Here is a 27,603-nt window from a genome sequence, read left to right on the forward strand (position 1 = left end):
GTATGTATTGCTGGATCATATGGTAAGAGTAAGTTTTTGTTTTTTTTTTAACAGAGTATGTGTGTGTGTTTTTAAAGTTTATTTATTTTGAGAGAGAGAAAAAAATGAGTGGGGGAGAGGCAGAGAGAGGAAGAGACAAAATCCTATGCAGGTTCCATGTCATCAGTGCAGAGCCTGACATGGGGCTTAAAATCAAAAACTGTGAGATCATGACCTTAGCTGAGATCAAGAGTCAGACGCTCAGCTGACTGAGCCACCCAGGTGCTCTAAGTATGTTTAATTTGGTAAGAAAATGCCAGACTATTTCCCAAGGTGGCTGTACCATTTTCTGTTCCCACCAGCAGTGATTGAAAGTTCGTATTGCTCCACATTCTTGCCAGTATTTGATGTCAGTATTCTGAATTTTGGCCGTTCTAATAGGTGGGTAGTGGTACCTCATTTTAACTTGCATTTACCTAATAACATATGATATGGAGCATGTTTTCATATGCTTGTTTGCTATCTATGTATCTTCTCAAGTGAGGTATCTATTCAGGTTTTTGCCCATTTTTTTAATCAAGTCATTTTTTTATTGTTGAGCTTTAAGAGTTCTTTATATATTTTGAATAACAGTTGTTTATCATATGTATTTTACAATTATTTTCTCCCAATCTTTAGCATGTCTTCTCATTCTCTTGACATATCTTTACTTTCAATCTGTATGTGTCTTTATGTCAAAACTGGGTTTCTTCTAGACAACGTATAGTTGGGTCTTGAAGTCATATATTCATTATGTTTTTTTTCAAAATTGTTTTGTCTGTTTTAGGGCCTTTGTATTTCTACATAAATTTGAATCAGTTTTCCAGCTATTATAATTGGCATTGTCTTTAAAATGTCATTTTTCAATTATTTGTTTCCACTGAGTAGAAATACAACTGACCTTTTTTTTTTTTTTTTTAACTTAATCTCCTGAGAACTTGCTGAACTCACATAGTCTATTTTTTGTTTGTTTGGTTTCTTGGTATTTTCTGTGTTAATCATCATGTCATTTACAAATAGGAATAGTTTGATTTCCTTTTTAAAAATGCTTATTCCTTTTATTTATCTTTTGTATTGCATCATTCTCTGTCTAGGTCTTCCAGTAAAATATTGAATAGAAGTGATGACAGTGACATTCTTGGTTTGTTTCTGATCTCAGGGATAAAGTGTTGCATGTTTTGCCGTTAAGTTTGGTGTTAGCTGTAAGGTTTTCATAGCTGCCCTTTATCAGATTAAAGAGATTTCATTCTCTTTTAATAATCTTGAGAGATTTATTTTTATGGATTGATGTTTAATTTTGTCAAATATTTTTTTGTACCTGTTGAGATCATATGGTTTTTCATTAATTCATTTTTCATTGATTGATTTAAGGCTATTAAACCAACTTTGCATTCCTGGGACAGACCCTAATCGATCTTGATTTTTTTAATACATTGCTGAATTTCATTTGCAAATATTTCATCAAGCATTTTTGTGTCCATGCTCATAAAGGATATTTGTTTTACAACAAATTGTTTTACAATTTTCTTTTTCTTTTTTGGTGGGGGGTGGGGGAGGGAGAGTGTGCACATGTGTGCAAGTGGGGCAGAGGGAGGAGGGTGAGAGAGAATCTGATTCAGGACTTGATCTTACAACTGTGAGATCATGACCTGAGCCAAAAATCAAGAGTCAGATACTTAAGTGACTGAGCCCCCCAGGTGCCCTACAATTTTCCTTTAATGTCATTGGCGGATTTTATTTTTTGTTATTTAGTTAAAAAAATGTTTATTTACTTAGAGAGAGGGAGGGAAGGAGGATGGGAGGGGCAGAGGGAGGGGGAGAGAGAGAATTCTAAGCAGGTTCCACGCTGTCAGTGCAGAGCTGGACTCAGGGCTGGATCTCCTGACCTAAGCCAAAATCAGGAGATGCTTAACTGAGCCAACCAGGCACCCCTCACTGGCAGGTTGTAGATAGTTTTATGCTAGCCTCATAACCCAAGTTGGAAAGTGTTCCTTCTTTGTTTATTTTCTGAAGGAGTTAGTATAAGACTGGTGCTATTTCTTCCATAAATGTTTGAAAAAATGTATTGGATGGAGTTAATGTGTGTAGATTTTTTAGAACAATTAGATTTATTCAGATTTTCTGTTTGATCATTTGTCAGTGTTAGTAAGTTGTGTTTTTCAGGAAATTTTTCTGTTTCATAAGAGTTGTTCAGTTTATTGGTGTAAACTTGCTCCTAATATTCCCTTATTGTAGTTTTGCTCTCTATAGGCTCTTTAGTGCTGTCACCTTTTCTATTCCTGATATTGGCATTCTTTGTTCTTTACCTCTCCCCACCCCACAGCAGTCTTGTTTGAAGTTTATCAGTGTCTAATGTCTTTTTAAAGAACCAGATTTTGACTTTGTTTTTTCTATGTTTTTCTCTTACTTATTTTATTGATTTTTGCTTTTATCTTTATTGTTGTCTTCTTTCTATGTGTTTAGGGCTTTTTTCCCCCTCTTTTTGTAGTTCATTTCTATGAAAACCTATATCATTACTATTAACCCTTTCTTTTTTCTAATAAAAGTATTTAAGCTATAAAGATTTTCCAAACCTTTGAATTAGCTGTTTTCCAGACATTTTGATAGTTTGTGCTTTTATTATCAATCAGCTCAAAAACTGTTTGCTTTCCATGTGACTTCATCTTTTACCCAAATGTTAGGCTGTATTTAAAGAATTTTTCAGGTATTCAGGTGTTCTGTAGATATTTTAATATTGATTTCTAATTAATTCCATTATTATCAGCTAACATACTTTTGACATTTCAATCTTTTGAAATTTATTTTGGTTTGTTTTACTGTCCTACATATGGTCCATCATTATGATTTCATGTGTACTTGAAACATATGCGTTCTGTTGTTGTTAGTTGTAGTATTCTATAAATGAAATTTAGTAAATGTAGTTGATAGTATCACATAGAAATTCTACATTCTTAATGATTTCTTGCTTTGTCGTTAGGTGTGTTGGGAGAACTGGGTAGCCATTTGGGGGAAAAAAGCATATGTGAATTATAATTAGACTGGACCTTCATATAAAAGTCAGGCTTAGCTCATAACCTAGCATGGCACATGGTCTTGAAAAGGGTTTAGCTTGTTCAGTGATAAAGGTGAACTCTTTAGAAGTAGCTTGATAGAAACATACAGGTGGGTATTGGGAGAATTTTAAAATGTTGCAGTTTATGTCTTCAGCCTCCCAGTCTTTTATGTGAGAAAATAAATTTAATCTAATTCCTGCTAGAAATCTAATTCCTGCTAGACAGAAGAACATATGAAAGGATAAATTGGAAGACTTTTGTTTCCAGGGTAGCACTACTCCCTACCCCTCCAAATCCAAACCACAAGGATAAGAAAAGAGGTGTTTTTGTCTGTATGCCATGTAAAGACCACAGATTGTAGAAATATACCAGACTAGAAGAGGAAACAATAGCAAGTATATGCAGCATTAGAACAGTAAAGTTTTCATTAACATTAGAGTAGGGATAATTTAAGATTGCATGTTATGGATTATATTCTAGGTAAGTTATCAAACACCAGGATAGATTCCAATTGAATAAATAGTTAATGTAAAAAAGCAAAAAAAAAAAAAAAGGTGCTATAAGAAAACATGGGAGAATTTCTTTATAGCCTTGGAGTCAGAACTTTCTAACCATAACTCACCCATAAGCCATAAAATTATAGGTTTGACCTATAAAAATGCATGTCAATAAACAAAAATAAAAATTCCCCAAGTCAACAAAAACAAAAGCAAAGCAAGAAGAAAAGGCAACATTAGGGGCACCTGGGTGGCTCAGTCGGTTAAGTGGCCGACTTCGGCTCAGATCATGATCTCGCGGTCCGTGAGTTCGAGCCCCGCGTCGGGCTCTGTGCTGACAACTCGGAGCCTGGAGCCTGCTTCAGATTCTGTCTCTCTCTCTCTCTCTCTCTCTCTCTCTCTCTCTCTCTCTCACCCTCCCCCGTTCATGCTCTCTCTCTGTCTCAAAAATAAACGTTAAAAAAAATTAAAAAAAAAAGGCAACATTAACAGGGAAGAAAAATATTTGCAGCTTATAACAGACAAAGCGCTAGTCTTCTAATATTTAAAAAAAATTTTTTTAACGTTTATTCATTTTTGAGAGACAGAGACAGAACATGAGCGGGAAAGAGGCAGAGAGAGGGGAGACACAGAATCTGAAGCAGGCTCCAGGCTGTGAGATGTCAGCACAGAGCCCAATGCAGGGCTCGAACTCACACACTGTGAGATCATGACCTGAGCCGAAGTCGGTCACTCAACCAACTGAGCCACCCAGGTGTCCTAGTCTAATATTTAAAGAGCTTGTGAAGTAAAAAGTAAAATAAAAATATAATAGAAATAGAATAAGAAAATGGGAATTTTCTTTTTTTTTATTCATTTTTTTTCATTTTTTAAAATTACATCCAAGTTAGTTAGCATATAGTGCAACAATGATTTCAGGAGTACATTCCTTGATGCCCCTTACCCATTTAGCTCATAACCTCTCCAGCAACCCTCTGTTTGTTCTCTATATTTAAGAGTCTCTTATGTTTTGTCCCCCTCCCTGGTTTTATATTATTTTTCCTTCCCTTCCCTTATGTTCATCTATTTTGTCTCTTAAAGTCCTCATGTGAACGAAGTCATATGGTATTTGTCTTTCTCTGACTAATTGCACATAGTTGCAAATGGCAAGATTTCATTCTTTTTGATTGCTGAGTAATACTCCACTATATGTATGCATGTATGTGTATGTATGTGTGTGTGTGTGTGTGTATATATATATATATATATGCGCCACATCTTCTTTATCCATTCATTCGTCAGTGGACATTTGGGCTCTTTCCTTACTTTGGCTATTGTCGATAGCACTGTTATAAACATTGGGATGCATGTGCCTCTTTGAAACAGCACGCCTGTATCCCTTAGATAAATACCTAGTAGTGCAATTGCTGGGTTGTAGGGTAGTTCTATTTTTAGTTTTTTGAGGGACTTCCATATTGTTTTCTAGAGTGGCTAGATCAGTTTGCATTCCTACCAGCAGTGCAAAAGAGATCTTCATTTTCCACATCCTCGCCAACATCTGTTGTTGCCTGAGTTGTTAATGCTAGCCATTCTGACAGGTGTGAGGTGGTATCTCATTGTAGTTTTAATTTGTATTTCCTTGATGATGAATGATGTTGAGTATTTTTCATGTGTTGATTGGCCATCTGGATGTCTTCTTTGGAGAAGTGTCTATTCATGTCTTTTGCCCATTTCTTCACTGGATCATTTTTTTTTTTTTTTTTTTGAGTGTTGAGTTTGAGAAGTTCTTTATAGATTTTGGATACTAACCCTTTATCTGATATGTTGTTTGCCAGTATCCTTTCCCATTCTATCAGTTGCCTTTTAGTTTTGCTGGTTGTTTCCTTCACTGTGCAGAAGCTTTTTATTTTGATGAGGTCCCAGTAGTTCATTTTTGCTTTTGTTTCCCTTGCCTCTGGAGACGTGTTGAGTAAGAAGTTGCTGTGGCTGAGGTCAAAGAGGTTTTTGCCTGCTTTGTCCTTGAGGATTTTGATGGCTTCCTGTCTTACATTGAGGTCTTTCATCCATTTGAGTTTATTTTTGTGTATGGTGTAAGAAAGTGGTCCAGGTTCATTTTTCTGCATGTCGCTGTCCAGTTTTCCCAGCACCACTTGGTGAAGAGACTGTCTTTATTCCATTGGATATTCTTTTCCTGCTTTGTCAAAGATTAGTTGGCCATACGTTTGTGGGCCCGTTTCTGGGTTCTCTGTTCTGTTCCATTTATCTGAGTGTCCGTTTTTGTGCCAGTACCATACTATCTTGATGATTACAGCTTTGTGATAAGCTTGACGTATGGAATTATGATGCCTCCAGCTTTGATTTTCTTTTTCAGGATTGCTTTGGCTATTCAAGGTCTTTTGTGTTTCCATACAAATTTCAGGATTGTTCTAGCTCTGTGAAGAATGTGAAGAATGCTGGTGTTATTTTGATAGGGATTGCATTGAATATGTAGATTGCTTTGGGTAGTTTTGACATTTTAATGACGTTTGTTCTTCCTATCCAGGAGCAGGGAATCTTTTTCCATTTTTTTTGTGTCCTCTTCAGTTTCTTTCATAAGCTTTCTATAGTTTTCAATTTATAGGTTTTTCATCTTTTTGGTTAGGTTTATTCCTCGGTATTTTATGGTTTTTGGTGCAATTGTAAATGGGATCAATTCCTTGATTTCCCTTTCTGCTGCTTCATTATTGGTGTATAGAAATGCAATCAATTTCTGTGCATTGATTTTATATCCTGCAACTTTGCTGAATTCATGCATCAGTTCTAGCAGTTTTTTGGTGGAATCTTTTGGGTTTTCCACATAGAGTTTCATGTCGTCTGCAAAGAGTGAAAGTTTGACTTCCTCCTTGTCGTTTTTGATGACTTTTATTCCTTTGTGTTGTCTGATTGCTGAGGCTAGGACTTCCAATACTATGTTGAATAACAGTGGCAAGAGTTGACATCCCTGTTATGTTCCTGACCTCAAGGGGAAGGCTCTCAGTTTTTCCCCATTGAAGATGATATTAGCGGTGGGTTTTTCATATATGACTTTCATGATCTTGAGGTATGATAATTTTATCCCTACTTTCTTGAGGGTTTTTATTAGGAAAGGATGCTGTATTTTGTCAAGTGCTTTCTCTGCATCTATTGAGAGGATCATGTGGTACATGTCCTTTATTTTATTGATGTGATGTATCATATTGATTGTTTTATGGGTATTGAATCAGCCCTGCATCCCAGCTGTAAATCCCACTTGATCATGGTGAATAATTCTTTTAATACATTGTAGGATCTGGTTGGCTAGTATCTTGTTGGGAATTTTTGCATCCATGTTCATCAGGGAAATTGGTCTGTAGTTCTCCTTTTCAGTAGGGTCTTTGGTTTTGGGACTAAGTTAATGCTGGCCTCGTAGAATGAGTTTGGAAGTTTTCCTTCCATTATTATCCTTCCATTATTATATTCCTTCCATTATTTTTTGGAAGAGCTTCAAAAGAATAGGAGTTAACTCTTGTTTAAATGTTTGGTAGAATTCCTGTGGAAAGCCATCCAGCCCTGGACTCTTGTTTTTTGGGAGATTTTGATTACTAATTCAGTTTATTTACTGGTTATTGGTCTGTTCAAATTCTCTATTTCTTCCTGTTTCAGTTTTGGTAATATATATGTTTCTAGGAATTTGTCCATTTCTTCCAGATTGCTCAATTTATTGGCATATAATTGCTCTTAATATTCTCTTATTGTGTTTCTGCAGTGTTGGTTGTGATCTCTCCTCTTTCATTTTTTATTTTATTTATTTGGGTCATTTCCCTTTTTTTTGATCAAACTGGCTAGGGGTTTATCAATTTTGTTAGTTCTTTCAAAGAACCAGCTCCTGGTTTCATTAATCTGTTCTACTGCTTTTTTGGTTTCACTAGCATCAATTTGTGCTCTAATCTTTAGTATTTCCTGTCTTCTGTTGGTTTTGGGGTTTATTTGCTGTTCTTTTTCCAGCTCTTTAAGGTGTAAGGTTAGGTTGTGTGTGTGAGATCATTCTTCCTTCTTTAGGAGGGCCTGGATTGCTATACACTTCCCTCTTATGACTGCCTTTGCTGTGTCCCAGAGGTTTTGGGCTGTGGTGTTATCATATTCATTGGCTTCCATGTACTTTTAATTTCCTCTTTAACGTCTTAGCCCATTCATTCTTTAGTAGGATGTTCTTTAGTCTCCAAGTATTTGTTATCTTTCCAGATTTTTTCTTGTGGTTGATTTTGAGTTTCATAGCATTGTGGTCTGAAAATATGCACAGTATGATCTTGATCTTTTTGTACTTTTGAGGGCTGATTTGTGTCCTAGTATATGATCTGTTCTGGAGAATGTTCCATGTGCACTGGAGAAGACTATGTATTCTGCTTTAGGATGAAATGTTCCGTATATATCTGTTAAATCCATCCAGTCCAGTCATTCAAAGCCATTGTTTCCTTGTTGATTTTCTGTTTAGATGATCTGTCCATTACTGTGAGTAGGGTGTTGAATTTCCCTACTATTATAGTATTATTTTTTAAAAAAAAATTTTTTTTCAACGTTTTTTATTTATTTTTGGGACAGAGAGAGACAGAGCATGAACGGGGGAGGGGCAGAGAGAGAGGGAGACACAGAATCGGAAACAGGCTCCAGGCTCTGAGCCATCAGCCCAGAGCCCGATGCGGGGCTCGAACTCCCGGACCGCGAGATCGTGACCTGGCTGAAGTCGGACGCTTAACTGACTGCGCCACCCAGGCGCCCCTATTATAGTATTATTAATGAGTTTCTGTATGTCTGTGATTAATTGATTTATATATTTGGGAGCTTTCATGTTTGGAGCATAAATGTTTACAGTTGTTAGATCCTGTTGATAGACCCCTTAATTATGATATAATGCCCTTTTTCATCTCTTGTTACAATATTTATTTAAAAATCTATGTTGTCTGATATAAGTGTTGCTACTCCAGCTTTCTTTTGGCAACCATTAGCATGATAGATGGTTCTCCATCCCCTTACATTCAATCTGCAGGTTTGTTTAGGTTTAAAATGGGTCTCCTGTAAACAGCATATAGATGGATCTTGTTTTCTTATACATTCTGTTATCCTGTGTCTTTTGATTGGGGCATTTAGTCCATTGATATTTAGAGTGAGTACTGAAAGATATGAATTTATTGCCATTATGTTGCCTGTATAAAATGGGAATTTCCAATAGAAAAATGCGAAAAGAATAAGATACTTCATAAAAAAAGGAAATGCAGGTGGCTCTTAAATTATGTGAAAGGTGCTGTGCCTTGTTCATAATTTAAAAATGCCAACTAAAAGTTCACTGAGATGTTTGTCACTTGCCAGACTGGCAAAAATCCAAGTGATAATATACTCTCTTGGAAAGGCATGGGAAAACAGGTACTCTCATATTTCGTTGATGGGAGAATGGATTGGTACAATCCCTGTGAAGGCAATTTGATTATATTTCAAATGTATATATATACCTTTTGGCCAGACGTTCCTCTTCTGGGAATTTATCATACCTACATACATGTAAAATGACACATATGAACACAATTTTCAGTCATAGATTTTTTTTTTTTTTTGTAAAAGGCGAATGATAGAAACAGTTTCAATAAATGTCTGTTGGGAGAGTTTATGGTATATCCAAGGCAATGGGGTACTTCATAGCTATTACAAAGAATGTTAAGTACTTTATGTACTGAAATGAAAAGATCTCCAAGATGTATTTTTTCTGAGTTTTTATTTAAATTCCATCTAGTTAACATACAGTGTAATACTAGTTTCAGGTGTAGAATTTAGTGACTAATCACTCACCTACATCACTTGGCGCTCATTACAAGTGCCCTCCTTAATACCCATCACCTATTTAACCCATGCCCCCCTCCCACCTTGCCTCCAGTAACCATCAGTTTGTTCCCTATAGTTAATAGTTTGTTTCTTGGTTTGCGTCTCTTTTTTTCCCCTCATATGTTTATTTGTTTTGTTTTTTAAATTCTATATGAGTGAAATCATATGATATTTGTCTTTCTCTAACTCATTTCACTTAGCATAATACTCTCTAGGTAAGCGTAATCCTCTCCATCCATGTCATTGCAAATGGCAAGTTTTCATTGTTTTTGTGGCTTTGTAATATCCCATTGTGTGTGTGTGTGTCTGTGTGTGTCGCACCCCAGACACACACCACATTTTTTTTTATCCATTCATCAGTCAGTGGACCTTTGGGCTCTTTCCATTGTTTGGCTGTTGTTAATAATGCTGCTATAAACATTGGGGTGCATGTATCCCTTCAAATCAGTATTTTGTATCATTTGGGTAAATACCTAGTAGTGCAACTAATGGATCATAGGGTAGTTCCATTTTTAACTTTTTGAGGAACCTCCATACTGTTTTCCAGAGTGGCCGCACCAGTTTGCCTTCCCACCAGCAGTGCAAAAGAGATCCTCTTCTCTTCAGCCTCACCAACATCTGTTGTTGCCTGAGTTGTTAATGTGAGCCATTCTGACAGGTGTGAGGTGGTATCTCATTGTGGTTTTGATTTATATTTTCCTGATGATGAGTGATGTGGAGCATCTTTTCATGTGTCTGTTAGCCATCTGTACATTTTCTTTGGAAAAAATGTTTTTTTCATGTCTTCTGCCCATTTTTTAACTGGATTATTTGTTTTTTGGCATGTTGATTTTGATAAGTTCTTTATATGTTTTGGTTACTGACCCTTTATCAGATATGTCATTTGCAAATATCTTCTCCCATTCAGTAGGTTGCCTTTTAGTTTTGTTGATTGGTTTCTTCACTGTGCAGAAGGTTTTTTTTTTTTTTAATGAGGTCTCAATAGTTTATTTTTGCTTTTGTTTACCTTGCCTATGGAGACATATCTAGAAAGAAGTTGCTATGGCTGATGTCAAAGAGGTTACCACCTAGAATTTTGATGGTTTCTGGTCTCACATTTAGGTCTTTCATCCATTTTGAATCTATTTTTGTGTGTGGTGTATCAAAGTGGTCCAGTTTCATTCTTTTGCATGTTGCTGTCCAGTTTTCCCAGCACCATTTGTTGAAGACTATCTAAGATATATATGTGTGTATGTGTATATGTATATGTATATGTATATATATATATATATATATATATTTTTTTTTTTTTATGTTTACTTATTTTTGAGAGAGAGTTAGAGAGAGAGAGAGAGAGAGAGCAGGGGAGGGGCAGAAAGAGAGGGAGACACAGAATCTGAAGCAGGCTCCAGGCTTCAAGCCATTATCACAGAGCCCGACGCGAGGCTCAAACCCATGACCTATGAGTTCATGACCTGAACCAAAGTTGGATGCTCAACCTACTGAGCCACCCAGGTGCCTCTAAGACATATTTTTAAGTGAAAAGACAAGGTGCAGGCAGTAAGTATGATATGATACAATCTGTGTAAAAGAAGGTGGTGAAAGGCTTATATGCTTGTTTTTGCTTGCATATACATTAACAAACTCTAGAAAGGTATGCCTGAAACCAGTAACAGTGAATTCTTGTGGTCATAGGGGAGGGTAAAAACTGGGTAGTTGGGCCAGAGGAGTGGGAAGAAGTTTTTTCAGTGAATAACTTTTTGTATTTTTTGATTTTTGAATTATGTATTTTGCCTGCTCAAAGAATTAAACAAAAGAAGAAAAGAAAAAGTTGAATTAGATTGGCTCTTAGTGAAAAATGCCTGCCAGCTAGATAAACAAAAACTCTTCCTTCTTTTTGTCTTTCTTTTTCTTTGTGTTTTAGTTAGTGTAAGAAGTGGCAGAATACTGAGACAAATAGAAATAAGCAAAAATTAAAACAGTAAAAATGGGCAAATTATCCCGGGGTTTGTCCAGACTAAGTAGAGAAAAAATTGAGACATACTGAATTATGGATTCATTTCCTTATAGGATAGCTAAATTGAGTTTGTGTTGGTAGATGAAAGACAAGGAATATCAACATGAATTATTTATTAGATATAAGTGCCTGTTGTTAGTAAGTATGCTGTTACTGCTCAGGGGTCTGTGGAAAAAAATGTTTCACTTTTCAGAATATAAATTAGATGACCCTTTCGCATTTCCATTTTATGTATGATTTGTGATAAAACCTTTTTCTTTGTCAAAGGAGACTTTCCCTTTGATAGATACATGAAAGACATTTGAATTATTTAAAATATGGAATTTATTTTTGCTCCTTTTGAATACATTGTAAAAAAAAGTTCAAATTGTATAAAACAGAATACAGTGGGTGATGAGTCTCTTCCTTCCCACAGATCCCTACACCCTTCTTTATAGAGTTTCTCAAATGGGCATTAAATAGTTGAACCCTCTTTCTTATTTATTTTCTATCTGAAACTCTTTAGAGACATGTCCTTTAGTAATGTTCAAATTTCCTAGGTTGCAATATTTATGAAACGTTAGGATCTGGATCTTTTACCTCAAACTCTAAATATTTGGGGATTTTCCTAGATATTTTATTGTTGATGATCTCTCATTTAATCATACTTTGTATGATTCAACCTTCTCAAATTTATTGAGACTTCTTCTAAGGCTCAGCATATAGTCTAACTTGGTGAATAGTCCATGTGCATTTGAAACGAATTTATAATTTGCTATTGTTGGGTGCAGTGTTCTATGCATGTAAATTAGGGCATTTAGGCTGATAGTGTTATTAAAATCTTCAGTATTCTTATTGATTTTTTCTTTTTGCATTTTTCTTTCAGTTACTGAGAGATGCATGTTAAAATCCTCAACTAAGATTATGAATTTGTCTTTTTCTCCCTTTATTTTTGATAATTTTTGCTTCAGGTATTTAAAGCTCCAATATTAGGTACACACAGATGTCTTCATGAAGAATTTATTCTTACATCATTTTGACATGACCCTCTTTTTCCCTGGTAATAATCCTTGATCTGAGGTCTCTTTTGTCTGAGATATTAATATAACCCTACCAACTACTTTTTTCTAATTTTCTTTCAAACTATTTGTATATTTATGTTTAAAGAGTGTCTATTGTGGGATGGCTGTGTGGCTCAGTCAGTTAAGTGTCTGACTTCGGCTCAGGTCATGATCTCATGGCTTGTGAGTTTGAGCCCTGTGTCGGGCTCTATGCTGACAGCTCAGAGCCTGGAGCCTGCTTCAGATTCTGTGTCACCCTCTCTCTCTGCCCCTCCCCCGCTTGTGCTATGTCTCTCTCTCTCTCTAAAAAATAAACACTAAAAAAATTTATTAAAAAAGAGTGTCTACATAGATCAATGGAATAGAATAGAAACCCCAGAACTAGACCCACAAAAGTATGGCCAACTAATCTTTGACAAAGCAGGAAAGAATATCCAATGCAAAAAAGACAGTCTCTTTAACAAATGGTGCTGGGAGAACTGGACAGCAACATGCAGAAGAATGAAACTAGACCACTTTCTTACACCATTCACAAAAATTAACTCAAAATGGATAAAGGACTTGAATGTGAGAGAGGAAACCATCAAAACCCTAGAGGAGAAAGCAGGAAAAGACCTCTCTGACCTCACTGAGGGCACCTGAGATTTTGAGACCATTTTGCGACTTCAGGTTGAGTGGCAGTGAACTCAGGAGCTGGAGCAGTCCATTCATCCTAAAATTTCTCTTCGGTCACATCCTTTTCAGCAGTGGCCTGCTTCTTTTTCCAGTTTCCTCAAGATCTCTGTAGAAGTAGAGATCGGGCATGACCTCCCATGGGTGTTGACAGGAGATGGTGCCACACGTGTGTAGAACTTCCTGGAGCAGCGTCTGCCACATTTTACCCAGAAGAGTTCCAGGCAGAGGCGGGTAGCAAAGATAAAGCCTTTAAATTGGAAAAAATAGCAAGAAGAGAATACCAAAAGTGTGAGAAAAATATGATGGAAAGGTAGCGGGAGTAATGCATGTGAGGCAGATTATGAAGGGCTATGTAAAAACTGGTAAGACTTTGTTTTTTTTCTAAGTTTGATGGAAATCATTGGAACATTTTGAGCAGAGTGACATCAGAACTATGTTTAACAGGTTCAACCTAGATGCTATTTATGGAGTAGAATGCATTGGGAGCAATAGAATCAGAGAGCCCAGTTATGAAACTATTGAAGTAATATAGACTGGAGATGTTGGCTGCTTAAACTAGGATTGAAGCGGTGGAAGTGATGATGTGTTTAGATTTGGATATATTTGAAGTTAGAACCAAGAACCAAGAGAACCTGGTGAGGAATTTTTTTAGGTTGTGAGAAAAAGAAAGGAGTTAGAAATTATTTCCATGTTTTTGGTCTGAGCAGCATGGTAAATGTTGGTACCATTTACTGAAATGGGAAAAATTGACAGAAGAGGCAGGTTGAAAGAAGGTATATATCACTGCCCTTATTTTATATATGAGGAAACTGAGGAATAGATAAAGAGTTTTGATAAGCTTTGGGCTAGAATCCTGGTTGCCTTGTTGCTAGCCCCAGATTTCTTCTAAATAAGTGTCTCGATATGTTTTGTTATTAGTTTTACTTGCATGGTGAAAAATCATGTTCATTTTAAAATTCTTTAAAAAGAAGAGCTTGAGCAAGAATGTTTTAAAAGTCTTTGAGAAATTACATATTTTCTAGGATGGTAGTGGTCAAAGAGTGTAGCACTTTGCAGATATTGAGTAATTGTTTGCTAGGTTCAGTCTTATCTTCAACCTTGACATTATCATAAAACCATGTATCTGTCTTGTATTTAAGATAAATTGCATGAATTGAAAATTGCGATTTGTCTTTCAGAAAGTAGTGGTTAAGACTAGGAATCTTAAGATCTACGTTTGGAGTCTATGTCTGCCTCTTATGCTCTGCATAACTTGCAGTGAATCACTCTAACATTCTCAGCCATAGATTTCTCATCTGTGAAAATGGAATAATACCTACTCATTTCCTATAATTACTGTGAAGATGAATTGAGATCATGTGTGCTAGCATACAACTACAAATCAAACATGCAATTAAAGTTTATGGAGTCTGAATCTCAATATAGCCACTATGAAATATTCAGAATTGAAAGAAATTTTGTAGTAGACAAAGTTTGTATGAAAATTCTATACTTAAACATGTTACCTTTTCCAAAATTATTATGTATATTAACATACATTTATAAAGAATATATTACTGGAGGGGCGCCTGGGTGGCTCAGTCGGTTGAGCGTCCGACTTTGGCTCGGGTCACGATCTCACGGTCCGTGAGTTCGAGCCCCGCGTCAGGCTCTGGGCTGATGGCTCACAGCCTGGAGCCTGCTTCGGATTCTGTCTCTCCCTCTTTCTCTGCCCCTCCCCCATTCATGCTCTGTCTCTCTCTGTCTCAAAAATAAACATTTAAAAAAAAAAAAGAATATATTACTGGAGATAAATGTTTGTGTTTACAGGTATTGGTTTGCCTTGAAAAAAGGTTATCATGTGGCTTTCAAATACAGCAGCAAAACTGATAACTTCATGGAAGAACAAATTGATCAGCATAAAGAAGTTATAGATAGAATGACTGATTTGAGCATGCTCAGGCTGTTTGAGACCTACCTGGAAGGCTGCCCACAGCTTGTTTTGCAGCTCTACACCCTTCTGGAACATGGTCAAGCAAATTTCACTCAGTGTAAGTCTTTCCTCACACCCTATGTTAAATGAATACACTGAGATCTTGTGTCAACTACACAGCTCTTTGGCAGGTTTTAGAATTTTTCTTACATTTTTTCTTTTTAGAATTATTCTTTTTTTTTTTGAAAAGAAGTACATTGTGGAAATATCAAAAAGTATATGAAGACATAGTCTCTCTCTTCCTTATTCCCATTCCTTCTCTTCATCTGCCCAGAAAGGAAACTATTAGTGTCAATTTTTTGATGATTCTTTCAGAAAAATTTTTAAAAAGCCTATATCCTTTTTTCCTATTGTTTCTTTTACAGAAATGGTAAACATAAAAACTGTCTTTGCTTTTTGAACTTAACAGTATGTGTTGGAAATCTATCCATATCTGTACAGCAAGAGCTCCCTCATTCATTTTTATTATCTGTATAGGATTACAAATTATGGATGTACAATGAGTTATTTAACAAGTCCCATATTTACATTAATTTAGGTTGTTTCTAATATTTTACTATTGTAAAATTACAATGAGTAATCTTACGTAGTCATCATTTTGCATGTGTGAAGTTTATTCATAGGGTAACTTCTGGGAATTTCCAGAATTTGGTATTTCCATTAAAAAAAAAACCTTTTTAGGTATTTAATTTAGATATTAAAAAAACCTACTTACTAAATAATAGACCCAGTTTTCAATAATGACTATTGTTCTGTGCAGACATGGATTCATCTCAGAGGAACAGATTATCATCTTCCCTGGAGTTCTCTCTGTGGTAGAGTCACCCATGAGATCAGTTCATTCTCCCAGGCTTCCTGTTTCTGGTTTCCCATAAACCTCTAGACTGCAGCCCTTTTTAATGTTTTTACCTTTACTTTGATAGTAAGAGATTGAAGAGAACCTACTTATGAGACATTTTATTCCTTGTGATACAAAGACTTTGTGGGTTTGGGCTTAAAAGTTCTATATCATATAGTTCCTGAAGCTGGAAGATCAACCTTTAGAACTTACAGCCTATATTATGGTGGATCTTCTGATGATTTTGAGTAGTACACAGCATCCAGACTAGCAATGGGTTCCAATGACAGCTAGCTCTATGTTACGGTTCTATCCTCATCCTTTAGTTTTTTCATGAAGTAAGAAGTTGAGGTGTTAGTAAAAAATAGCAAAAAATGAGAAACCTAATTGGCTAACAGTGGAATTAGTAAATAAATTATTGTAGACTGTTAGTATAAAAAATGATATAGCCACTAGAAATAGTACTTACAGATAACTTTTGATGACAAGAAAGTAATTCTAAAATAAAATTTAGGCAAAAAGCAGTTTATGAAATTTTCTATCAGCATACTTTTAAGGATACAAAGAAATCATTATATAAAAATGTCTGGAAGAAAATATGCAAAAATGTTAACTGTGGCTGCTTCTGGGTAGTAGGATTATGAGTGATTTTATTTCATCTTCTTTATACTTTTCTGAATTTAAAAATTTTCTGCAGAAATCACATATTGTTTTGACAATCAGGAAGAATAATTCAAAATGTAAAAAATAATCAGGTTATATATAGAAGTACTTCAGAAGACTGAACATATTCTTTATCTTTGCACTTTCCTGAAATTATACTAAAAAGGAGAGTAAAGGAGTAAAAACAATATAAACCCACAAGGACAAAGAGAATGCAGAGTAGAATAGCAGATTAGAAATATCAACAAATGTTTAGAAGATGGAAAGCAGATGGAAAACTCAGATTATTTAAATAAACCCTACCACTGAAAGGCTAAATTACTTGAATTAATCCTCTCTCTGAAAATATGTAAAACAATTGGATAAATATTTTCAAAAGCCTTCCTAAAGCCATAAAACAATCTGATACCACAAGCCAAAATATGTGAAAGTGGGAACACAGCAGGGTTAAGTAAGACTTTGAAGGCATACCTGGAGGTTTTAACCAAACCTATAAATAATAGATTCAGTTTCAATAGCTTCCAGTGGTGTGGAAGACTGAGGACAAAACTCAGAGTCCTCACAAGGGAAGGACATCTGGTAGAAAATTCTAATCTGTAAAACTGGTACTCCAAAAGGTACCCCCCTCAAGATAAAGTGTGAAGTTACTTACCTCCCTCTCTACTTTGAAGAGACAGCAAGGAATATTGCCTGGCGCCGAGTAGAGAAGGTAAACATCACACTGTAACAATTGTGCAATCAAAATTCTCACCTTTGGTTAGTCCAAAAAACAAAACAAGACAAAAACCCCCCAAAAACAAACCAATAAAAGCCTATAACCTATGAATATAGGTTAAAGTGGTTCCAGACTGATAGTGACCCTGTCTAGCACAAACAAGTATAAATCCTCCCTGGAGGAATTCACTTTCTCTTAGGCCTCAAATAATTTTCACAGTTTTCCAAGGAGAATGAATGTTTTACAATAATTTATAGCACCAGAAGGAATAAGGCATCATGAGTAAGAATCAGCAGAAATAGAAAAAAATGTATGTAGTAAGGCTTTAGATATTGGAAATTAATGGTTGCCAAGTATGTATGACATACATCCTATTATGTTGAAAGAGGTAAATGATGAACTTGAAAATATGGAATAGGAAGCTATAAAAAATGAATTGTGTAGGGGTGCCTGGGTAGCTCAGTCAGTTAAGTGTCTGACTTCGGCTCAGGTCATGATCTCCCAGTCTGTGGGTTTGAGCCCCATGTCAGGCTCTGTGATGACAGCTCAGATCCTGGAGCCTGCTTCGGATTCTGTGTCCCTCTCTCTCTCTGTCCCTCCCCTGTTCATGTTCTGTCTCTGTCTCTCTCAAAAATAAATAAACATTAAAAAAATAAAAAAAATGAATTGTGTATTTGACACAAGAGCAGAATTTTTGAGAATTAAAAATTTTAAGAATTGAAAACTTAGCACATAAGACACAACTGTATCGACAATTAGTGAGTCAAAGTTAGATCAGAAGAAATTATCCAGATTATAGTTTACAGAGACAAAGAGATGGGAAATATGTAAGAGATATTAAGAGACATGGAAGAAGAGATGAGAAGGTCTAATATACATCTGAACAGAGTCTGGGAAGGAAAGAGAAAGAATGGAACAGAGGCAATATTTGAGAAGTTAATGGCTGAAAAAATTTCAGAACTGATGAGAGTCACTTACCTACAGATTCAGGAAGCCCTTTATCTCACAAGCAACTAAGTAGAAAGAAATTCATACCTTAGCATATCCCCACTAAAGGAAATTCCAAAGAATGTACTTCATACAGAATGGAGGTGTTCTGAAATGCAAGAAGGAATAAAGAGGAAAGAAAATAGTAAATATGTGGGTAAATCTACATGAAGATTGTATAAAAGGAAAATAATACTATGTGGTTAAGAAAAAGATAGAATGAAAGTATAAAACAGCAAAAATGTGTAAGTCCGGTAAAAGATAATGAGCTAAAGTGTTTTAAGTTCCTTGTGTAGTCCAGAAAAAAGGTAAAGCAAAGGTAGATCTGGGTTTTTTGAAGTGTAAAGCTAAAGCATTTAGAAAGACCCTATTTAAGAAAAAGAATGTAATATGTAAACAAATTAGGTATTGTGTTAGTCTGTGTAGGCTTCCATAATAGAATTTCACAGCTTAACCATCAGAAATATATATATTTTTATAGTTCTGGAGACAGGAAGTCTAAGATCAAGGTGCCATTTGGGTTGGTTTCTGGTAAGGGCTCTCTCTTTGGGTTGCAGATGGCCACCTTCTTGCTGTGTCCTCACATGGCCTTTCCTCTGTGTGTGGAGAAAGTTCTCTGGTGTCTCTTCTTCTTCTTATAGGGACACTAGTCCTATCAGATTTGAGCCATGCCCATGTGACCTCATTTAATCTTCATTACCTCTTTAAGGCACTATCTCAAAACAGAGTCACACTGAGGGTTAGGGCTTCACCATATGAATTTTGGAGGACCGCAGTTCAGTCCATAAAAGGTATGAAAGTAGACATTTAAAAAAAATTTTTTTAACGTTTATTTATTTTTGAGACAGAGAGAGACAGAGCATGAACGGGGGAGGGTCAGAGACAGATGGAGACACAGAATCCGAAACAGGCTCCAGGCTCTGAGCTGTCAGCACAGAGCCCGACGTGGGGCTCGAACTCATGGACCGCGAGATCATGACCTGAGCCAAAGTCGGCCGCTCAACCGACTGAGCCACCCAGGAGCCCCGAAAGTAAACATTTTTAAAAAATAAATTGTAGTAAATTACAGATATAAGAAAGGTGACAAATACTATAAATTTCACAAGAGAGAAAAAAGTAATATGTTTTTATTATTTTGATACTCTTCTAAATTTTTTGGCATGTACTCTCTGACTGACTTGATTTGATAATCATTTTATAATATTTATGGAGAGAATAGAAAATTTCAATCCGATTTTTAGCATAGTTGATTGAAATTTGTTTTTTATTTTAACTTAGAAAAGCTTCATTCAATGTCACAGATTATTAATAATATGCATAGTTTTTTGATTTTGTTAAATTTGGGAAAAACCCTGGCAATTTTGTCAATAATGTGCTATAATATCAGAGTATATAAATTTTTTTTAGATGAAGTAACTAATTTTAAATATTGTGTGAATTGACAACATTAGTTTATTGTTGATGTCTCAGTAAATATTGAGAGTCTTAGGTTTTCTTCACCGGTGTCAATAATGTCAAATCAAAAAGAAATTAATAAGGATCTGTGTATGTGTAATTGGGCAAGGGCATTTCAGACTGAGAGAAATACATAGGCAAAGACATGGTTTGGCAAAGACAAGGAATTCAGTTTGGATAGAGTATAATACAATGTTACATTAGCTAAATTACAAGAAAAATATGTTAGAGCATATAGATTAGTAAGAAATGGGAAGTAGTGTCAAACTAATAACGTGTACTGGATGAGGCAAGATCATCGTGCCTTCCTGTTACATAGTCAAAGGCCTGTTGATGGCAATCTAGTGAAGTGTTAAAATCAGGCAAACAGAATTCTAGCTCTGTCACTTACTAATCTTAATTATTGAAACAGATCTTATAAACATGTCCCTCAGACCTACACTTAATGTATTCTCAACTCAATTTCCCTTTAGCCAGATCTCCAAAATGACCCACAACTACTTCAATACAGCAAGGGAAAATGTAAGAGAGAGTAAGTAGGGGTAGAGACAGGAATTTTAATCAACTTCAATTAAAATGTTTTATTTTCCTGAATCTTATAAAAATATATGACAAAGTGAACACATTGTTAGGACTTTGCTAGGCTTGGAAGGAACCTGGGCAAGTGTGAGTCCCTGAAATTTAAGCTTCATTACCATTGTTGTAAATCCACCTCTGAGGTAGAGCATTAACTTATAACTTTGATATATTTGATATGCATATTGTGATTTGTAGTGAAACCACCAAAGAATAAAATAGCATATCACTGAAGGATGTGGGTTATTAGATTGAAAGCATGAATAAAAATGGGCATACCAAGCCCATCATTATAACATTCAGAGAAACAAGAATAAAGATAACTTTCTGTAAGATTGGAGAGAAAAAAAAAGATTACTTAAGGATAGAGAAACTGAATGGCATTGAAATTCTTAACCCTAGTACTTGAAATTAGAGTTTATAGAGCAATGACTTTAGAATTTTAATGGAAAACATTTTTAAACACTCAATTCTATTTCTAGCAAAACTGTGTATCAAATTTGAAGGTAGAGTAAAGACATTTTGAGGCATACATGGTCTTAAAAATTTTTGCTTAGATGAAGCTTCTCTCAGGAATATCTGGAGAATGCTTGGTAAAAACATGGGAATAAAGCGAGAAAGAAACATGAGAACAGGAAACAGAAGTCAACACCGAAGAGAAGTGAAGGGAAGTTCTTGGAAGGCAGGAAGCAAACCTTGGGAACAACCACCTTAGACCAGGAGGATTATATTCTTAAAAAAATAAGAACTGATAGATATATATATAGGGGAGTTTTATTAATTAATTTGAAGATTTTCCTAAGAAATATTAATACAGTTATAAAAAACTAAACAAGTAAAGGAGCAATGGGCAGTTTTAAAGGAAAGAAAATATAATGAATGTAATACTTGGCTGAGCAGTAAAAAAAAAAAAAAGCTCTACTTATGTAGTTATAGTAAGATAAACACCGAATATAGACTTTTACCAAAAATTGTGATGTTACTCTGTTGGGCAGATGGAGGGAGAGGAAAATGCAAGGAGCATGTGCATATATGTGTATATGTGCTAAGTTTTCCTCTTTCCAAATAGGAAATCAGTAAGCACTGTCTAAAGCAGATAAATTATGAAATAGAATAGGTGTGTTTTATTTGCAAATATGGCAATAAGTGTCAGAAGAAAAACTAGAAATTGATAGTGATTTCTTCTGGGGGTTGCGACTTAGAAGTGAGGAGGCAGGTAGAACAGGGTATTTTTCTTATAAGTTTTATAGTACTTACTGACTTAAGTTATATATGTGTATTAATTTGTTTTTGTTTATTTGTTCAATTGTTATGTATATGTATTTGGTAGAAGATAAAACTAATTAGAAAAAAACAAAATTTAGGGGAAAGAGATGCTTTAATTAAAATATGTTTGAATTAAAGAAGAAAAAAAAAAGTCCAGCTAATTGTGTGGTCCAGAGTGGAATATGCTAAAACCAGGAGGGTAGATGAAGGCATTTATAATCATCATAATCCTCTTTAATAGGTCAGTTTAAGTCTGCCTTTTTATCATAATATATAGACCTCCAATGAGGCTAAATGGGAAGAAATAAAGCATTCTGTAGTCTGCTTTAAATTCTAATTCTCTAATGTCTTTGCTTTCAGTTCTGTTAAAGTTCCCAACTTTGGCAATGGGGCTAATGGCATACCTTTTTACAGTAGTAATGAACTTACTCTTCTGTTACTTGTTGGGGGAAAAAATGGGACAAAGATGTCAAACTTACAGAAATTTGTAAGTTTTAGAATATATTTGCTCATTTGACTCGTCTTATAGAAATGGAAATTAAGCTTGTTGATACCTTATACTGACATTAAATTTTCTGTTTAACATCCCTCTTTTCCTCTTTCCCTTCCTACCCCCGTCCCCCATCTTGCTGTCTCTTGGAGAATTAGGTATATGTCCAAGGTCAAAGCCAAAAAGACTGGAAAGACTAGGACTGTAACTGTAGTCTCTTAGAGAACTTCTAGAGTGTGCAGTTTTCATTATATAAGTTGCTCAATAAGATTTGTGCAGTGAATTTATTTAAAATTTTATAAAGCAGTCTAATATAGCATTTAAGTAAACCAACTTTGGAACCCTCAGGCAGATTTAGCTTCAGATCTCTGCAACTTGCTAGCTGTGTGACTTGAGTCAAGTAATATGTATATTCTCTAAGCATCAATTCTTTCATATGCAATATGGGAATTTAATATCTACTTCAAAGATTAGATGAAATGAATATATAAGGTACCTGACATGTTTGTGGGCATGCGTATATACAGATAAAGCATGTATGGCATATAGTAATTTGATATTGCTATTATTATTCCTATAACAATATATGTTTTTATTTTTTGTTTTGTAGATGCTGCCATCATGGTTTCTTGCTGTGCTATTTCTTGGTCGACTGTTGATTATCAAGTGGCTTTAAGAAAATCCTTGCCTGATAAAAATCTCCTTAATGGATTCTGTCCTAAACTCACATACCTCTTTTACAAATTGTTTACATTATTATCTTGGATGCTGAGTGTTGTACTTCTTTTGTTCATAAATGTTAAGATTGCATTATTTCTGTTGTTATTTCTTTGGTTTTTAGGGATATTGTGGGCATTTAAAAAGCAAACTCAGTTTTGTGCTTCTATAAGTATGGAATTCTTATACAGAGTTGTTGTTGGATTCATACTTACCTTTACATTTTTTAATATTAAGGGACAGAACACCAAATATCCAATGTTCTGTTATTATATTGGAAGGGTACTGGTCACAGTGGGGATATTAATTGTGTTTTGGGTTTGCCCAGTCTCTATTTTTAATTCAGACTATTTTATACCTATCAGTATCACTATAGCTCTTAGTCTGGTCCTTGGAATTATTTTCCTTATTGTTTATTATGGGACTTTGCATCCAAACAGAAATGAAGAAACAAAACCTGATGAAATTGATGGAATAGCAGCTGAAAAAGATTGTAGAATGAAGTATTTTCTAATGGAATAGCTATTCATTTATGAGATATGTTTTTTTATTTTTTGTTTCATTGGTTAGTAAAGAAAATGTCATATGTATGTGTTGTTTCTTATTTTTGCCTCCTTCCTGCCCCGCCTTCCTTCGTACCCTCTTCCTTCCCTCCCTCTCTCTTTCTTTCCTTTATTTTGAGATCACTTTTGGTATATTAACTATGAATATGAGAGAGTATTGTAATATTTTATTATTTAAATTAATTTCTCATTGGGCTTTAAAGATCTTGAGTACTCAGATACGTTTCCCTATTGCCTGGTAGAGTTGCCAACTTGACCTGAATTGGAAGAAATGTTCTGGTTCCCCCAAATCAGAAGCCTGGAATTGAGCTTCCCTCCAATTTTCCCCTCACTGTTTCTGAACCAAAACTAATGCTTCTTGTGGAGAACTGCAAAGGGAGGAGAAGAACAGAATGCTCATTTTTCCTTCCTCTATTTTGTTGATTCAGTGCATATATTTTGAGTTTGGGACAGATTGGGTAGAGGGAAAGGGAATGGAAAGAAAGAGGAAGAAAGCAAAACATAAAGTTTACCATTGTTAAATGCACAGTTTAATCGTGTTAACTAGCATTCACCTTGTGCATCTCTATAACTTTTTCGTCTTGTAAAACTGAGACTCTTTTCCCATTGAACAACTTCCCATTTTCCTCTCTCCAGCCTCTGGGAACTATAGTTCTATTTTCTGTTTCTATAAATTTGAAACAGGTATCTACTTTAGATACCTCATACAAGGGGAATCTCAGAGTTTTTGTCTTTTTGTGACTGGTACATTTTATGTAGCATGTTGTCTGTTGTGCTGTGTGACAGGATTTCTTTCTTTTTAAAGGCTGAGTAATATTTTGTTGTATGCAGATGCCACATTTTCTCTGTTTATCCATCACTGGGTTGCTTCCATCTCTTGGGTATTGTGAATAATGCCATTGTGAACATGGGTTTGCAAATATTTCTCCAAGATCCTGCTTTCATCTCTTTTGGATGTATACCCAGAAGTGGGATTGCTGGATCATATAGTAAACTCTATTTTTAATCTTTTGAGGAATCTCCATACCATTTTTTGATAGTGGCTGGCTGCACCATTTTATAGTTCTACTAATAGTATACTAGGGTTTCTTCCAGTTTCTTCATGTCCTCACCAACATTTTCTATTTTTTCTATTTTTGATAGCGGCTATGCTAATAGGTGTGAGGTGATAATCTCATTATAGTGTTGATTTGCACTTCTCTATTAGTGATGTTGAACATCTTTTTATATACCTGTTAGCCATTTGTATATCTTCTTCAGGGAAATGTCTGTATCTGATAAGGCATTAATATCCAGAATGGAGGAGGAACTACAGCTCAACAATAACAAAACTAAAATAGCCTGATTAAAAAATAGGGAAAGGACTTTAACCAAATCATATATTAATAGTTTTTTGCATTACTCCTTACAGTAAGAAGTAAATTTTCGTCCTAGGAGTAAATAGGGCAATAAGATTACGTTGAACTTCTGGAAATAATCAAACTTTTTCCATCAGATTCTCTTTTCTTTTTCAGTTTCTTACCTTTTCTTTTCCTTGGGTCAGCTGTTAATGAATGAGCCCTCAAACAATAGCCTTCTCTAATACCAGGAGAAAAAATTTCCATTTCCACATTCAGTCTTATAACTTAAAAATTTCTTAAAATTTATTTTTGAGAGAGAGAGAGAGAGCGCGTGAGAGAGCGCGCAGGGGAGGGACAGAGAGAGAGGGAGACACAGAACTCAAAGTGGGCTCCAGGCTCTGGACTGTCAGCACAGAGCCCAACACGCAGCTTAAACTCATGACCTGAGCCAAAGTCGGACGCTCAACAAACTGAGCCATCTGGGCATCCCTAGTCTTCTTTTTTTTTTTTTTTTTTTTTTTCTGAAATTTATTGACAAATTGGTTTCCATACAACACCCAGTGCTCATCCCAAAAGGTGCCCTACTCAATACCCATCACCCACCCTCTCCTCCCTCCCACCCCCCATCAACCCTCAGTTTGTTCTCAGTTTTTAACAGTCTCTTATGCTTTGGCTCTCTCCCATTCTAACCTCTTTTTTTTTTTTTTCCTTCTCCTCCCCCATGGGTTCCTGTTAAGTTTCTCAGGATCCACATAAGAGTGAAACCATATGGTATCTGTCTTTCTCTGTATGGCTTATTTCACTTAGCATCACACTCTCCAGTTCCATCCACGTTGCTACAAAAGGCCATATTTCATTTTTTCTCATTGCCACGTAATATTCCATTGTGTATATAAACCACAATTTCTTTATCCATTCATCAGTTGATGGACATTTAGGCTCTTTCCATAATTTGGCTATTGTTGAGAGTGTTGCTATGAACATTGGGGTACAAGTGGCCCTATGCATCAGTGCTCCTGTATCCCTTGGATAAATTCCTAGCAGTGCTATTGCTGGGTCATAGGGTAGGTCTATTTTTAATTTTCTGAGGAACCTCCACACTGCTTTCCAGAGCGGCTGCACCAATTTGCATTCCCACCAACAGTGCAAGAGGGTTCCCGTTTCTCCACATCCTCTCCAGCATCTATAGTCTCCTGATTTGTTCATATCCCTAGTCTTCTAAATTAATGTATAACTACCGTATAACTTTTGGGATGAGATTAAACTTAACTGGATACAACACATTTTACCTATCAAAGCTATTTGAAAACAATAAGTAAATGTTAAACACTCACTCTGCCCAGCATTCTGTTAGGTATTGTTCAGGGTAAAAACAAGTGTATAATAGAGTTCTGTTCCTTGAAAAGGTTATATACTGAAGCATTTATAGAAACTGATGAGTTATCTTTCAGAATGTTTAATGTTTGCAGTTTTCATTTTATAGTAAGTGAAACAATATTGACTAACAAAAGTGGTTATATTTATAGAGTATATAAACTCAGTATCTCCATTGAGAAATATAGGCAGTGTGGAAAAACCTTGCAGGAACTAGAGAATCTACAGTTTACTTTGGGCACCTAATCCTTGTATATGTGAATACCACTTATTGAATATCTCCCCATCCCTGCATGTTTGGTGCTATGTATACATGTATGTTTGAGAAAGTGAAGTTGGGAAAAGAAGTTAGGCCCATTTAGTAGCACTTTAATCAGAATCTTTGAGTCATTTTAAAAGACACACTTTGAGGCATAAACAAAGTGCTCTTTATTCCTTTCTGGTGATTTGAATACTCATGTGTTATCATTTCCCTTCAGCCTAGAGAACATCTTTTAGCATTTTCTGTAGTTTAGGTTTGTCGATGATGAATTGTTTTCTTTGATCTGAACATGTCTTTTTTTTTTTTTTTAAGTTTATTGATTTATTTTGAGAGACTGAGAATACGGTGTGGAGCCTGATACAGGGCTTGAGCTCATAAACTATAAGATCATGACCTGGGTGGAAATCAGGAGTTGGAGGCTTAACCAACTGAGCCACGCAGGTGCCCCTTATCTCAACATGTCTTTATTTTTTTAAAAAAACCTTTTTTTTTAACGTTTATTTATTTTTGAGACAGAGAGAGACAGAGCATGGACGGGGGAGGGTCAGAGAGAAGAAGACACAGAATCCGAAACAGACTCCAGGCTCCGAGCTGTTAGCACAGAGCCCGAGGCGGGGCTCGAACTCATGGACCGCAAGATCGTGACCTGAGCTGAAGTCGGCTGCTCAACCCACGGAGCCACCCAGGCGCTCCTCAACATGTCTTTATTATTCCTTTGTTCTTATATTTTTTTCTGGATACAGAGTTCTGGGTTGACAGTTTTCTTTTCCCCTTATGCATTTTAAAGATTATTTTGCTAATTTCTGGCCTCCATTGTTTCTGATGAGAAGTTAGTTATCATTCAAATTATATCCCCTGTATGTAATTGGTTGTTTTTCTCTGGATGTTTTTAGGTTTTACCTTTAGTGTTTTGTTTGCAGTAGTTTGACTACTGTGTTAATGTGTGTAGTTTTTCTTTGTATTTATCCTAATTGGGGCTCTCTGTGCTTCTTGAACCTGTAAATTTTAGTCTTTTACCATATTTAGAAAGTTTCCAGTCATTCTTCACATATTCTTTCTATCATTTTACTTCTCTTCTTGGACTCCATTGACACATGTGTTAGACTTATTGATGTTATCCCACAGATTTCTGAGAAGCTCTGTTCATTTTTTTTCCAATTTATGTTTTCTGTTCTTACTGGATTTGTTTTCAAGTTCGTTGACTTCTTCCTTCATCTTAAATCTACTGTTAAGTTCATCCAATGAATTTTTAAAAATTT

The 27,603-nt window shown here is 35.5% G+C and overlaps 1 protein-coding gene across 2 annotated transcripts in view; it reads left to right on the forward strand.

The window, feature by feature from the left end:
- The window catches only part of XKR9 (XK related 9), a 35,873-nt gene extending 12,530 nt beyond the window's left edge, over nucleotides 1-23,343 (forward strand). The window contains exons 1-3 of one of the 2 annotated variants that reach the window (XM_047841882.1): nucleotides 10,016-10,056; nucleotides 14,936-15,156; nucleotides 22,699-23,343. In XM_047841882.1, coding sequence (XP_047697838.1) covers nucleotides 10,055-10,056; nucleotides 14,936-15,156; nucleotides 22,699-23,327 — 852 coding nt within the window. In that variant the 5' untranslated portion in view covers nucleotides 10,016-10,054 and the 3' untranslated portion in view covers nucleotides 23,328-23,343. Of the gene's footprint in view, nucleotides 1-10,015; nucleotides 10,057-14,935; nucleotides 15,157-22,698 lie in introns of those variants that run through there. The other variant, XM_047841881.1, reaches the window with a different exon arrangement.
- Nucleotides 23,344-27,603: the final 4,260 nt, after the last annotated feature.

The sequence above is a fragment of the Prionailurus viverrinus genome, chromosome F2, assembly GCF_022837055.1.
Source record: "Prionailurus viverrinus isolate Anna chromosome F2, UM_Priviv_1.0, whole genome shotgun sequence".
NCBI lineage: Eukaryota > Metazoa > Chordata > Mammalia > Carnivora > Felidae > Prionailurus > Prionailurus viverrinus.